Below are 15,710 nucleotides of genomic sequence, written 5' to 3' on the forward strand. Positions count from 1 at the left end.
ACAACCCATGGATTACATATATTAATTCAATCCTCACAACAATCCTATGATATAGGTACCATTATTATTTATAGAAAAGAAAAAGGCACAAAGTGGTTAATTAATGTGTCTGACATCATACTACTAATAAGCAACAGAGCTGGGATTTGAACCCTGGCATTGTATACCAGAGTTCAAGTTTAGTCACTCACTATTCTATAAAGCTTTCATGAATGTAGTTAGGAATTTTGTAACAGGAAAAACATTCCATGCCAGTATTAAAACATTTCATGTACCCTATACATATATACACCTACTATGTAACCACAGAAATTAAAAATAAAAAATATGAAAAAAGAAAAACATATGCAAATGTTATATTGTAATAGAACTGCATTGCTTTCCTTTCTATGCAGAATCCAGCAGTAAACAAAAGGGCTACAAGATTAGAATTTATTTAAGAATTTATAGTACCTTAAAGCTGATTTGCCTAGCCAGTTCTTTGGCTTCTTGGTCAGCTTGGCTTGAATCGCTTCCAGATTTTAAAGGCAACAGGACATCCTTCATGGCACAGCCACATCCTTCACAACAGAAATCCTGTGATCTGGTAGAAAACGATTTTTAAATGAAAATAAATCAAATAGTTAAATGTTTAATTCCCTCTTATTGAGACACTCAAATGCTGAATCATTAAACTTAAAAGAAAGGAACACTGGAAAATTCCACATCACATTTATCCACACGCTATGAATTAGACAATTAATGTAATGATTATAGTCCTGAGACAAGTAAATGTTAGGCTGGCTTTAAAAAAATCCAGGGTTCAGATCCTATTTTTTCCAATAAACTATCTAAAGAAAAATAAGTTTTACATCTATACAATGAGAAAATTGTCTATTATACTGTCCTTGAGATCACATATAACAAACCTATTTTAAGGCTGTGAAAAAAGTCCTTTAACAAGATCAAATTATCTGTTAGCAGAAATATATATAAAGCAGTAAAGAAACTAATTAAACACAGAATTTTCTAGATATTTCTAGGGAAAAAAATCCTCACAAATAGCAGTACCACTTGAAAGACTTAGGAGAACTTGCAGAAAATCCAAGACTTAATTTATTACTGATTATATATTAAGTAGAGACTCAGGATATGTCTGTTAACTAGACTATTTTCTGAAATATATTTGTTTTTCCATTTTTCCCTTTGTATTCCAGATATAGTCAAAACTTCCTTGAAGTTTACAAGAGTCCTCTGAGGATATGAATGACTGAAAGTAAACATGCATCATATATAAAATATATATTGTTACATTGTTAAACTTCTTTCTAAAAAATTGTTTTTCCTAGTACTTTTAGTTCTATTAAAAAACCTTAGGTCTTGAAGAACATGCTATTTAAAATTATGAAATATCATATAAACAAAATATATGTAAAAGTAGCAATAATTTAGTTTTTCTGTTTGTTTGTTTGTTTGAGACAGGGTCTCCTCATTCTATCACCCAGGCTGGAGTGCAGTGGTGCAATCATAGCTTGTTGCAGCCTCAACCTCCCAGACCCCAATGATCTTCCCACTTCAGCCTCCCAAGTAGCTAGGACCACAGGTGTATGCCACCACACCCAGCTAATTTTTTTTTTTTTTTTTTTTGTAGAGACAGTGTCTCCCTATGTTATCTAGATTGGTCTGGAACTCCTAGGCTCAAGCAATCCTCCTGCCTCAGCTTCCCAAAGTGCTGGGATTACAAGCATGAGCCACTGTGCCCAGCCTAATTTAGTATTTATTGATGAGTATTTCTTGTTTTACCAGAAGTGGCACTGTTGTCCACACACCTTTGAGAATTGGTTATATACGAATTATTTGCTTCAAAATGTATTCACTTTTAACTGAGTCAGATGAACCTTAAGGAGAATGTTTATTTTGAATGTATTAGTTTATCCACAATGGTAGCACGCTACCACGGTTGAATGCAAAAATCTCTTTGTTTTTTTTTTTTGAGACAAGGTCTCAACTCTGTCCGACAGGCTTGAGTGCAGGGGCACAATCATGGCTCACTGCAGTCTCAACCTCCCCAGGTCAAGCAATCCTTCCACCTCAGTCTCTAAGTAGCTGAGACTACAGGCACGTGCCACCATGCCCAGCTGATTTTTGTATTTTTTTGTTGAGATGGGGTTTCGCCATTTTACCCAGGCTGGTCTCGAACTCCTGAACTCAAGCAATCCACCTGTCTTGGCCTGCCAAAGTGCTGGGATTACAAGTGTGAGCCATCATGCCCGGCCCAAAATCATTTTTTAAAAAGTTTCTATTACAGACTGAGAATCTAGAATATACAGTGAGAAGCCTAGAAGAACAAGAACTCCAGTTCTTTTTTTTTTTTTTTTTTTTACCTTGCACATGAAATCAACTGGATAAAAGCATCAAGATAAAAAAAACCAACATAGTAAATCGAATGAAAACAAATACTATGTATTCAAAGTACATAGTGTAACCTATGAAGAGTTGTATAAATAAAGTACATCCCCAGAGTTTGGAAATAAAGTTTAAAAAGAAAAGTTGCTTATAAGACCAAGAAGTCTACCAAATCTTCCAGATGCTAAAATCTAACTGATTTAGCAAATATCTGTGGAGGGCCTACTCTGGGGTGTGCTAGGGTAAAGTATGCTAAAATTTAATTAACATAATATGTCTGAAGGGTGGTAGGCAGCAGACTCCAGAGCAGAAAAATTATCAACATCAAAAATTAGATATCAGCACTACTCAAAGAGGGGCTACTCTGAACGGAAGGAGTGATCTTGGTCATATAGACAAAAGTGCACCTGCACTTGAAAAAAACAGAGAAGGCAACTTCTCTGTTTGTGATTGCCACTGGGCAATCACAACTTGATAAAATCTCTTTTGCTTTATTCCAAATCATTTATTAAGCACTTGCTATGAGCTAGATGCAAAGATGGATAAAGTGGATTCCCTCCTGGCCCTCAAGAGGTTTGTAATCTTGGGAAAGCTACAAATAATTGCTCTGGTTCTTTTCCATCTATGATGCCATATGAGTGGAAACAAACGACTGGTATTGTTTTTCAGGAGAATATATCTCCCACTGAATTTTTTAAAAATAGTGAAATAGTATCCACTACTTTTTAAGACTAGATAGCATTAAATAAATTACTTAGATTCTGGTCACTCCAAGGAAATTATTACAACTGAATTTCTTTTTTTTTTTTTTTTTTTTTTTTCGTGGCGGGCGCCTGTAGTCCCAGCTACTCATAGAGGCTGAGGCAGGAGAATGGCGTGAACCCAGGAGGCGGAGCTTGCAGTGAGCCGAGATCGCGCCACTGCACTCCAGCCTGGGCGACAGAGCGAGACTCCGTCTCAAAAAAAAAAAAAAAAAAACAACTGAATTTCTAAAAGAGCAAAACTGAGATAAGATCCTGTAGCTACAGTCACTCAGAAAATAAGTCACATAGTAAGGGGCAGGCCCTACCTCCTAATAGCCATTACCCTGAATACTATTCAGACCTCAACAAGAATGAAATGCAAAACTTACTTTTTGGCAAGTGCTCTTCTTTCCTCAGGAGTGTAATCTAGAGAACCTATGGCTCCCTCTCCTTTTGTTGGCATAAACCCAATGATGGCTAATAATGCTGTCCTTACTGAAATAAAAAAGTAAATATCAATCTAAATTGCTTTGTAAAAGCAACTGGGTTTATTCTGGAAAAAGAAAAAAAGAGAGTATTATACTTCATAACTATGAATTGACTGAAGTTATAAGAGATTTATATTCACTATAAATTAACACTTACTGCTCCACGAAGGCTGCCAAGTTTCAGGATGATGTCCTGAGATGCTCAAACAGATTTTCTTGCCCACTTCAAATCGTCCATTGGCCTGAGGAATAAACAATGCATTCAGAAAATTAACTACATGCGTTTAATGTTTATACTTTTTGTAAAAATATACTATTTATATATAATAATTTTAGAGATTATCTTAAAAAGATTTTTTTTTTTTTGAGATGCAGTCTCGCTCTGTCACCCAGGCTGGAGTGCAGTGGCACGATATCAGCTCACTGCAAGATCTGCCTCCTGGGTTCACGCCATTCTCCTACCTCAGCTTCCCAAGTAGCTGGGACTACAGGCGCCCGCCACCACACCCAGCTAATTTTTTGTATTTTTAGTAGAGACGGGGTTTCACCGTGTTAGCCAGGATGGTCTCGATCTCCTGACCTTGTGATCTGCCCACCTTGGCCTCCCAAAGTGCCGGGATTATAGGCATGAGCCACCGCGCCCGGCCAAAAAGATTTTTTTTAAAAAATGTAACCTCTCATGGGACACAGATTTTTTGTCCTTATAGACTCCAAAAATATTTGTTGGATGCTGAATAATAAAAGCTGTTTTTAGAAGGTGTTTTACAGCACCTTTTGAAACTGAGTTGCACAATTGAAATCTAAATAATTAACACATAAAGTTTTACTGGCCAGCAAAGTGGCTCACGCCTGTAATCCTAGCACTCTGGGAGGCTGAGGCAGGAGGATCACTTGAGGCCAGGAGTTCAAGATCAGCTTGAGCAACCTAGTGAGACACTGTCACCAAAAAAAGAAAAAAAAAAGAAAGAAAATTAGCCAGGAGTGGTCCTACCTACTTGGGAAGCTAAGACAGGAAGATTACTTGAGCCCAGGAGTTCAAGGCCAAAGTGAACTATGACTGCATTGCTGCATGCCAGCCTGGGTGACAGTGTGAGACCCTGTCCCCAAGAAAAGAAAAGAAAAAAAAAATAGGAGAGGAGGGGAGGAGAGGGGAGGGGGGGAGGGGAGCGGGGAGTGGAGAGGGGAGGGGTAAGAAGGGGGGAGGGGGGAGGGAAGGGGAGGGAAGAGGGGTGGGGAGGGGAGGGGGGAAGGAGAGGGAGGAAGGAGAGGGGAGGGGAGAAGGGAAGGAGAGGGGACGGGGAAGGGGAGGGAAGGAGAAAGGAGGGGGAAGGGGAGGGGGGAGGGGAGGGGAGAGGATTTACTAATGTCCTACCCTGTGCCTAGTATGGAGCTAGGCTCAGTTAAGAATCTAAAAGAGGCCAGGCATGGTGACTCATGCCTGTAATCCCAGCACTTGGGAGGCTGAGGTAGGAAGATCACTTGAGGCCAGCAGTTTGAGACCAGCCTGGGCAACAAAGCAAAACCCTGTCTCTACAAAAAATAAAAATAAAAAAATTTAGCCAAGCGTGGTATGCATGACTATAGTCTCAGCTACTCAGGAGGCTGACATGGGAGGATCATTTGAGTGTGGGACATCAAGCTGCAGTTAGCTGTGATCATGCTATTGCACTCCAGCCTGGGTGACAGAGTGAGACCCTATCTCAAGTTAAAAAAAAAAAAAAAAGAACCTAAAAGGGAAGACATGCAAGAGGCTAGGACAAAACCTAAGGACTCAATATCACCTAACTAGATGTTAGTGAGGAAAGACATAGGAAGAAAGGCTTTGAGAGAGGTGTGATTTTCAGAGGAGTGATGAATGAAAGGATAAATAAATACTTATTGAATGAAAGTTGGAGAAGGCTTTTCAAAAGAGAAGTGAACCAGAAAGAGTGTAATGTTGAAAATCAGGGCTGATTCTCAGCCAGTGTAGTTAGTATGACCATAACATTGGCTAACTATTGAAATATACCAGTATTTGTTGGTAAAGAGCTGCTGCTAACTACTGCCCTCCACCACCACCAGTCTCCCCATGCACCAGCCCCTCCCTCCCCGAAGACCACTTAGCTCTCTCCATGATCTAGCAACTAAATAAAGTGACTCCTGACACAGTAGAGTGTCTCCAGGACCCTGCTCCAACTCTACTGCCAGCCTTAGCAGTTCTCTATATCAGCTAATACTTGTTAAGCAACTACTATATGTCAGGTACTTTATGGTGTGATTACAATTACCAGACACAACATTCATTTTGACTGATGAGAAAACAATTTTAAAGACATTGTGTAACCCACCCATAGTGTAATAGAAAGAGCACCAGTCAGAATCTAGGCCTATTGGCTCTTAAACAAATGCTCTCTCCGTTATACAAAACAGAGGTAAAAGCAGCATTAATTTGGTATTTATTGATGAATACCTCTTGTTTCACAATTTGCTACTCCATGTGGGTAAGATGTTTAACTGAGATAGAACAGGATGAAGACTGAGGAGAAGCAGTGAGATTTCTCAAACTGGTCTCTGAGATTGGTGTAGTTTCATGTTTCAACAAGGTACTATGTGTGGAAGGTGGACTGCAGCAGGCTAAACTAGGGAAAGGATGACTTGGAGGTTACCAAAGAGAAAAATAGGCACAGCTTAAAGTGATAACAGATACAGGGAAAGGTTTTTGTGTTTGTTTTTGCTTTTTTCAAGGTTAGGGGATAATTAAACATAGTTAAAGGAAATGAGAGAAGAAAAGCTTAACAATTAAAGAGGAATTAGATCAATAGTTTTTCTTGGCCGGGTCTGATGGTGACTCCTGTCATCCTAGCATTTTGGGAGGCTGAGACGGGTGGACTGCCTGAGGCCAGTAGTTCAAGACCAATGAGACCATGTCTCTACCAAAAAACTTTTTAATTAGCTGGGTGCAGTGGCATGTGCCTGTAGTCCCAGCTACTCAGGAGGCTGAGGTGGGAGGATAGCTTGAGCCCAGGAGTTTGAGGCTACAGTGAGCTATGATCGTGCCACTGCGCTCCAGCCTGGGCAACAGAGCAAGACCGTGTCTCAAAAAAAAAGTTTTCCTTCACATGAAGAAAAGATATGTAAATTTGGAGAGAAAGAAAGAAAATCTGGGATATAAATAGTAATAATAATGCTAACACTTATTGAGTACTGTGTCAGGCTCTATTCTAAGAGCTATACAATAAGATATTGATACTTTTCATCCCACATAAACTCAGTGAGGTAGGTATCATTATTCTCATTGTAAAGATGAGAAAACTGAGGCAGAAAGTGTAAGAAAGGTGGGAAGTGGAAGGAGACAATATGATTACAAGGTACAATAACATTAGCTACCCTTTGGTTAGTACTTATGAAGTGCCAGATGTGTATGCCCAGCACTTGACATATATTAATTCACTGAATCCTAACAACCATGATATGACATTTATGCATTCAGTTGTATCATTTTTACTTCTCAGATGCATCAGCTTCCTAGGAATTATTTTGGAGGAAAAAAATTGTAGTCCCAGGGCCTGGACCCCAAAAGCAAAATTATACTGTTCTATTATTTCTTAATGAAAACGATTTGCTTACTATACTTTACAGCTACCAGGAAGAGTTAAGCCACAAGCATTCTAAAAATCCAAAATTCTTACCGTTAGGAGAATAATGCTTGGTGGTTTCATGGGATACTCTGGTGGCAGTACTATCCGCCCGTGATAAACTCCTCCATCAAAATCGGAGTCTGGGGGCCCTCTAACCGTGAAGTGCCATTCAAAAAGGTTATCCTGAACAAAAACAATAATCCACAAGGAATTAATAATATTGAAAAGTTTGATCATTTTATCTGAATATTAGAAATATTACCAAGCAAGAAAAATTAAATGCTTTATATTATTGCTAGTATAGTTTCTAATGCATGAGATGTCTTGAGACAATAAGTGATAAATTAAATTTATAAGTAAAAGCTATTTAATCTAGCTTTCATGTCCCATTGAGCTAAAATCTTTTATAATAAACGCATTAAAAATTTCTGAGTGTTGTTATATATTCATAAGTAACTTACAAGTTTAAATTGGAAATTAAGCCTTGAAAGAATAGCAAATTAGGATAATTATATAATCAAAAAATTACTATGTTTGGGTTATTTTGACAAATCTTTAAAAATTATCCCTTATAGATGCCTAAGAGCTTATTTATATAATGGTAATATTAATATATTTAATGTCATCTTACAGTTACCATGTACTTTTCAGTTTACAAAATACTTGCACTTAAGTTATGATATTTTTATTCCCACTGTTACCATGAAAACCTGCCTGAGTATATTTAAATACCCTCCTTTACAAATGAGAAGACTGAGAGAGGCAGAAATGTTCATACAAAAAGCCTTGAGTAGCTACGGAGACCCATCAAGAGGCTTCCAAACTGTAAAGTATTTGGGGTTCTTTCCACCTCCCCTCCCTCAGACTCAAGATCTAATCTCAGCTAGGTGCAGTGGCTCATGCCTGTAATCCCAGCACTTTGGGAGGCCAAGGCAGGTGGATCACGAGGTCAAGAGTTCGAGACCAGCCTGACCAACATGGTGAAACCCCATCTCTACTAAAAATACAAAAATTAGCCAGGCGTGGTGGTATGGGCCTATAATCCCAGCTATTCAGGAGACTGAGGCAGGAGAATTGCCTGAACCTGGGAGGCGGAGGTTGCAGTCAGCCGAGATCACATCACTGCACTCCAGCCTGGGCAACAGAGTGAGACTCCGCCTCAAAAAAAAAAAAAAAAAAAAAAGATCTAACCTCAACTTAGCATATGAGACCCATTTTATAAAAACCACAAAATCCGTTTCTTCTAAAGTGATTTGGAATGGCTAATGAAATATTCATGAAATATGATGAATAAAATGTCAAACTACATCACACACATCTGTAATGACTCAAAGCAATGAAAAGCAATTTTAAAGAATTTGTTTTAAATATTAAAATCCATATGAAGAACATGGAGATAGAAACCAACCTCTAAAGGCTGCGCATGGTAATGATCTGTTGGATCTTTCAATTCTGCCGCTTCTTTCATTAAACGTTTAACAGCTAAAATAAAATTCATAAAATAGAGATATTTAAAATATACTTTTCTGAATGATTAGCACAGACTTACAAGCCCAATGAAAAACGTGTAGAGAACTAGTGCAAATGAGCATATGGCAAAGGTTTAATTATAAGATTATGGGAATAAATAGAGGGGGAGAGGAAGGAAACAGTTGCTAGGCATTAACACTTTAAAAGAGTTATATATTAAATATATAGTGAAGACACTATTTTTATTTAATAAGTACTTATATATACTTCCTATACAGTGGTATTTATTGAAGTATTTTTATAGACATTAATAACTCATTTAACCCTTAATACAACATTACTAGATAGGTATTATGTTTATCCCCATTTTCCAGATGAAGAAGCCGAGACACAGAGAGATTATATAGTCACACAGCTAGTAAATGACAGAGACGGGATTCCAACACAGGCAGTTTGGCTCTACCTGTTAAAATGTCTTTATTAACAAAAAATGTATCCTCTGGAGCTCATGCTCAGTGAACAGGAAACACCTCTATATCCTCCAACTCTTGGGACTTTCCATCCACTGTCTTGCATTAAATTAATGGACTGTCCTCTGAATTCACTGACTCTCCAAAGCCCTGATGAAGTTCCTTCTTGAAATGATCCTTCAGCTTCACTAAAACCTCCAGTCCACTGACCCCACAACTTTCTTCACCCCTCCTATACTTATATTCATTTTCCTCTTTATCCACACCCTTGGCTCTTAGGAGTCCCTCTTGTACACTCCCTTAATAAAATCCAACTGTGCCTGACCCAACCCAACCATCTTAATTGCTGTCTATACCCGAACAGCTGAGCATCACTGAAAGGAGGAAAAGAAGTCAGAGAGGATGGTGCAGTAATGCCATTACAAGTCATTACCGACAAACTCTACTGGGATACAATGCCACCTAATGTCCCCACATTTCTCTAGTAAGCCTTCCAGCCTACTCTTTCCACCTAGCACTCCAAGATTATTTCCCACCTAGTCTAATTTCTCCTCTCTTTCAGTTAATGGCACCCAGCTTTTTATCTCCCTGATGAATGACTGCTAGCAGGAGCTGCTCAGATGCCTATCACAATCTACAATCCTATCTGTATCTGCACCCTCTGTCCTCTATTGGCTCTCAAAATTCAATCCTTTGATATGCGCTCTGGATCTCAACCCCTCTCATTTCAAGCTTTTGGTGCTAAAACATGTCAGGATACTGCAGTGGGATGGCTGAGCCAGGGAAAAGGCTTCTCAAAACTGTGTTTGCAACCACTGATGTAGTTCAAAAGAGAGGTATGCACCAGATGCTGGGAGGACAGGCTGGGCATCTAACTTTAGAGCAGATGGAAGAGAAAAGGAGTCAGGTACTGACATGTGAAAGAAATAACAGTAGAAACTCCCCAGGTAGCTATGAATAGGAAGAGGTAATAATAAAAGTAAAATGTGTAGAGGCACCGGTTGGAATGTTATGGGGAGAGAGATTAACTGAGAAGCAATCCCTACATGTATACAACCACAATGGTTTGGTATGTATCAATTTGCATAAAATTGCATTTGAGGCCGGGCGTGGTGGCTCACGCCTGTAATCCTAGCACTTTGGGAGGCCGAGGCGAGTGGATCACCTGAGGTCAAGAATTCGAGACTAGCCTGGCCAACATGGTGAAACCCTGTCTCTACTAAAAACACAAAAATTAGCCAGGCATGGTGGCGGACGCCTGTAATCCCAGCTACTAGGGAGGCTGAGGCAGGAGAATCGCTTAAACCCGGGAGGTGGAGGTTGCAGTGAGCTGAGATTGTGCCATTGCACTCCAGCCTGGGCTTCAGAGAGAGATTATCTCAAAAAAAAAAAAAAAAAAAAAAGCCAGGCGCGGTGGCTCATGCCTGTAATCCCAGCACTTTGGGAGGCCGAGGCAGGTGGATCACCTGAGGTCAGGAGTTTGAAACCAGCCTGTCCAGCATGGTGAAACCCCATCTCTACTAAAAATACAAAATTAGCCTGGTGTGATGGCACATGCCTGTAATCCCAGCTACTAGGGAGGCTGAGGCAGGAGAATCGCTTAAACCCGGGAGGTGGAGGTTGCAGTGAGCCAAGATCGTGCTGTTGCACTCCAGCCTGGGCAACAAGAGCGAAACCATGACTAAAAAAAAAAAAAAAAAAAAAAAAAAAAAAAAAAAAAAAAAAAAAAATGCCCTCCAGGCCAGAGGGCAGTGGTACAAACACAGCTCACTCACTGAAGCCTCAACCTCCCAAGCTCATGCAGTCCCCCCACCTTGGCCTCCCCAGTAGCTGAGACCACAGGCATGCACCACCATGCCTAGCTAATTTTTAAATTTTTTGTAGAGCTGGGGTCCCACTGTCTTGCCCAGGCTGGTCTCAAGCAATCCTCCTACCTCAGCCTTCCAAAGTGCTGAGATTACAGGCGTGAATCAGCATGCCTGGCCAAAAAAAGTTAAGTTACTATCCTACTTCATAATTATTAATATTCTTTTCCATTTCTTACTCTTACTCTAAGTCCCTATATGCAGACTTTGTTCACTGGATCATCAACTATTTATTGAGTTCCTACTAGGTACTAGATGCTACAGCTTCATGCGTAAACAAAATATGGCTTTGGTCACTAAAGACTTACGGCTGCGAAGTGCAGTCAATACAAAACAGCATGATAAATGCTATATTAGAAACATGTACATACTGAGACACCCTCTCCCTCCAAGTCTAGAGACTGGGCTTTGGTCAATTCCTTGAACACACTTTACCTCCCCTCGACTCGGCCTTTCTATACAGCTTTCCTCAGGCAGGGCCCAGGCTGCTCCGGCCCCATCCTCCACCTCACCGTCTAGTCTGGCTACCCTAGACCTTTAAATAACTTCTCAGGATTGTCTCTATGACACCTTCCCTTGTTGCTCCCTGCCCCCTACCCCCTACAGTGCTTGGAGATTCCAGTCTGGGCAGATCAAAATCTCTGAGGTATCCTAGGGAGGGGTAGAGACTAGGAATGCTCTCTGAATTACTCTGGTTAGGTTTAGAAACCACTGCCCTAGAGACCAGGTTGAGTCTCCTTGCTCTATGCCATCATAACACTGTATTTTTCCTCTTAGGAAGTTCATCTCACTTGTAATTACTTGTTTAATATCCGTTTTTCCTGCTAAGCAATAGTAATGACAGTGTAGCTGTAGCGGTACAGTCTCCTCAGGGCTTAGCACATGGTAAGTACTCAAATATTAGTTGAATTAAATTTTACTATCTTCTCTCAACATAGCTCTAAGAATCCGATTAAAGGCAATGTTTTTTAAACTTACTTAATAAAACAATTAAACTTTTTTAATAAAACAAAATTCTTCATTCAAAGAATGAAGGATTTGTTTTGTTCAATAAAACAAAATGTTTAATAAAACGAAATTCTTCATTCAAAGAAAGCTTAATGAGAACCCCAACAGGTGAAACAGAAACCACAGGGCCACTTTGGTTGCATAGGCCAGTGGAAGGGCCTGCGGACTATCTACTCCCTGTCCTTCCATTTCACTCCTGAAGGGACCCATAGAACAAAGACGGAAAACCCTGCTTTAAAGCCACATAAACATATCATTCCTTTAAGTTAATATTATTACATAGAAATGCAATTATGGAAGCTGTTATGAAGTTAATTAGTTTGGAGATGCCAAAAAGATTGTTTTTCCTTCATTCCTCGTCAACTGGCTGAACTCAATAATGATGAAGCTGAAGTCAGATTTTATGTCATTCTATACCCTTATCGCATTTTCTCTGCCTCTGCCCTACTCAGTTCAGTTCAACAGGAGAGAAGAAAATAAACACTCAAAACTTGTACCTGGATATTATGAGAGATGTAGAAAGGGTCAGAATTGTTATAAGAATGTATCTGTACCAACCCTGTAAAGGAACAATCATTGGTTCAACAGCTAAATAGCTGATTAGTTCATAAGTCACTCAGGCACATAATGTAAGAGCTAAGGTCGTGTAGCCAAAAGGCGAGATTAGTCTCTTGTTTTCATAAGCTATTTTTTCCAAAAATAACATAGATTATGAATGCTTCAGTGAAAAGAAACAGGGACTCCATTTAGAACTGTATTAAAATTCTGACTCTTGACATTTTGTAGCTCTAAGTCCTTGAACAAGTCACTTGATCTGATGTTTACACCTGTCAAATAAGAGTCAATAATTTCTCCACAAAATTCTCCTTTCCTTTTCACCCCTCCTTCCTGCCCAGGCCCTGAGTCATTAAGGTTGAAAGTGGACTGGTATATAAGGCCTTCTCAATGGTTCTTCCTAACTCAAAACCATGCCTCAGCAGATGTCTCTGGCCTTATGGTTTGGCTCCCTGGCTCCTGAGGAGAAACACCACTGTTAGGAAACACTGGTGGTTCAGAGTGCTGCCTGGCAACCGGGCTACAGCATAGTCTGCCCCTCCTGATACTCCATCTCTTGCTTCTACATGGCTAGAGAGGAAACTTTTATTCCAGCTCCTCTCCTATCTCTTGGAAAGGTTGTTCCATGGAATCCTTTCACTGTGGTGAGATAAGATGTGCCAGGAAAGGAAGGGGTGGCACCTGGATGCCTGCTTTTGTTCTTCCTTCTTATAGAGGCCACATGGGCACTCTGGAGCCATGCTCTAGGTGCTGTGGGCCTAGGCGTTAGCATTCTTCACACACCGAGGCTAGCTCACTAGGCTCACATCGGGGTTTGTATACAGATAAAAATAAAGAGATCTTCTACAGGCCACTGCCTCCCATATATGGATTCCTCTTGAAAACCAATTATCTTGATATTATCAATTCCCAAAGCATGAGTGAAATCCAGGAGACAGGTATATGAAGGAAGGCATGCTCCCTAACTGCCTCTTCCTGCTCCCATAATGAAGGTACTTAAGCAAATGCCTACAGAGTGATGTTTCCGCCCAGGAGGACCCTGCAAAGGTATCAGTTCAACAAACATTTAAAGAATGTCCAAGTGTTGGAGATAAAAGAATGACCAAGACCTGCTTCTTGTCTTCCATAACAGTCAGTAGAGAAAGACATGAAAACAATTACAACCAAGTGGTAATATTGACCAAGTATATAAGTACAAGTATATATAAGAACTACTTTAATCTGCCTAGGGGAGCCAGACAAGGCTGAACCTTAAAGCTTGAAGAACTACAGGAATTTCAGACGGATTTAAAGGAAGGCATTCTAAGCAGAGGTTCCAATAGGAACCAAAGCACACAAGTGAGAAAAGCTACTCCAGCTAGACAGTCGTTCAGGCAAAATGGATAGGTGAAAATGCAGGCCTGGTGCAGTGGCTCTCACCTGTAATCTCACCACTTTGGGGAGCCAAGATGGAGGGAACACTTGAGCTCAGGCGTTTGAGACCAGCCTGGGCAACATGGTGAAACCCTCGTCTCTACAAAAAATACACAAATTAGCTGGGCGTGGTGGCACACACCTGTGGTCCCCGCTACTCGGGAGGCAGAGGTGGGAGAATCGCTTGAGCCCAGGAGGTTGAGGCTGTAGTGAGCTGTGATGGCACCACTGCACTCCAGGCTGGAAGACTCTGTCTCAAAAAAAAGAAAACGCAGAAGAGCATAAGAGTGGTGGACAGTGAGGCTGGTGAGGAAGGCCAGGGTCAATCATGAGAAGCCCTGTAGGCCAAGCTACGCAGTTTACTTTGAACTTTATTGACAGCTATCAGAAAGCTACTGAAAATTTTTCAATTTGAGGGGTAATCAGTTTTTGTTTTAATTGATCTGGTGACAACAGTGACTGATTAGATATATGTGTTTCTGTGTGTGTATTGAGTTGTGTGTTTCAGGGCAGGGATAGAGCAAGGAAGCAACCAAGAAATAAAAAGTGACTCCCATAGGTGCCTGAGTGCTGTCTATCCCTGAGATATGAAATATTAGGGTAAACTGCAAGTTTAGGGGAGGAGAAGAAAACTGATGAGTTTTGTCTTTATACTTGCAGAGATTTTTTTCGCTCTATGGGAAATAAAGATGAAGATGTTGGGTCACCATAAGTTCTGTGTATCTATAGCTTACGAGAAGGGCCTGAGTTGGACATGAAACCTTGAGTGGATTAGTGGGAAGGTGCAGTTGACACCAATGGCATGGATAGGTAACTCTTAGACTTCTGGTGGAGGCAGTGGGTACTTTTGCACCAGTCTCTTATACTCCCACCACCTGCTGCACATGTCAATGGCCCCCTGACGAAGAAGCTGCCAAAGGAGGTGCTTTATACACGTCTCCTCACTTTGTACTATAAGACCCTACTTCCTTGGCCAGAGCAGACCCAAACACGGGTCAAGTAGCTTGATCCATAGACAACTACTGACAGATTATAGACAAGTAGCTTGATCCATAGACAACTACTGACAGATCCACAGACAACTACTGCTACTACAGTAGCAGATCCACAGACAACTACTGACAACTACCACAGAAAACTACTGTGAGGTGATCCTACACAACAGCTCTATCCATAATCACAAGTCCATTCCAAAAAAAACCATAAAGCAAAAAGTTTCCCCACCTATGAAATGAAAAAATTTACTATATCCACATGCTAGTACACTGGCCCTTCACCAGCTATCTGTATTGTCTTCACTTAATCTTTCCACTCATACATCAAAGACAATCCCACATCAGATAAAAAGATTATATCCCTCACTTTGTGTGGTTGTTTTTTGTTTGTCTGGTAGGTTGGTGTCTTACGTGTGTGTGTGTGTGCACCCTGCCATACCCAGGAAATTGGAGTTTTCAGTTGCTCCCCTTCACACAGGCATTACTCTAAAAATACCACAGGACTGAGAATAAAGCAAAGGAAGGAAGTATTTTCAAGATGCCTCCCAGCATTTTCAGTAAGTCCCATATCTTACCTAATTCAACTTCTCCATGAACTCCAAATAATTCACACACTAACAAAAAATAGATTTTTAAGAAGCACTGTGTTTTTTTTTAGAGCAGCAACACTATCTTTGAGGAAATGAAACCAGAAAAAGGAA

At 40.3% G+C, this 15,710-nt stretch overlaps 1 protein-coding gene across 4 annotated transcripts in view; it reads right to left on the reverse strand.

Annotated features, from left to right (window-relative positions):
• Nucleotides 1-15,710, reverse strand: part of UBE2J1 (ubiquitin conjugating enzyme E2 J1) — a 34,561-nt gene that overhangs the window by 8,112 nt on the left and 10,739 nt on the right. For 2 of the 4 annotated variants that reach the window (XM_055258717.2, XM_055258734.2), the window contains exons 2-7: nt 14,157-14,264; nt 8,642-8,715; nt 7,285-7,416; nt 3,774-3,858; nt 3,518-3,623; nt 454-583 (exon numbers count right to left, since the gene is read on the reverse strand). In XM_055258717.2, the coding sequence (XP_055114692.1) occupies nt 454-583; nt 3,518-3,623; nt 3,774-3,858; nt 7,285-7,416; nt 8,642-8,715; nt 14,157-14,264 (635 nt within the window). The remainder of the gene's footprint in view (nt 1-453; nt 584-3,517; nt 3,624-3,773; nt 3,859-7,284; nt 7,417-8,641; nt 8,716-14,156; nt 14,265-15,710) is intronic. The other 2 variants (XM_063619321.1, XM_055258727.2) reach the window with 1 other exon arrangement.

This window comes from Symphalangus syndactylus, chromosome 2 (genome assembly GCF_028878055.3).
Source record: "Symphalangus syndactylus isolate Jambi chromosome 2, NHGRI_mSymSyn1-v2.1_pri, whole genome shotgun sequence".
Classification (NCBI taxonomy): Eukaryota; Metazoa; Chordata; class Mammalia; order Primates; family Hylobatidae; genus Symphalangus; species Symphalangus syndactylus.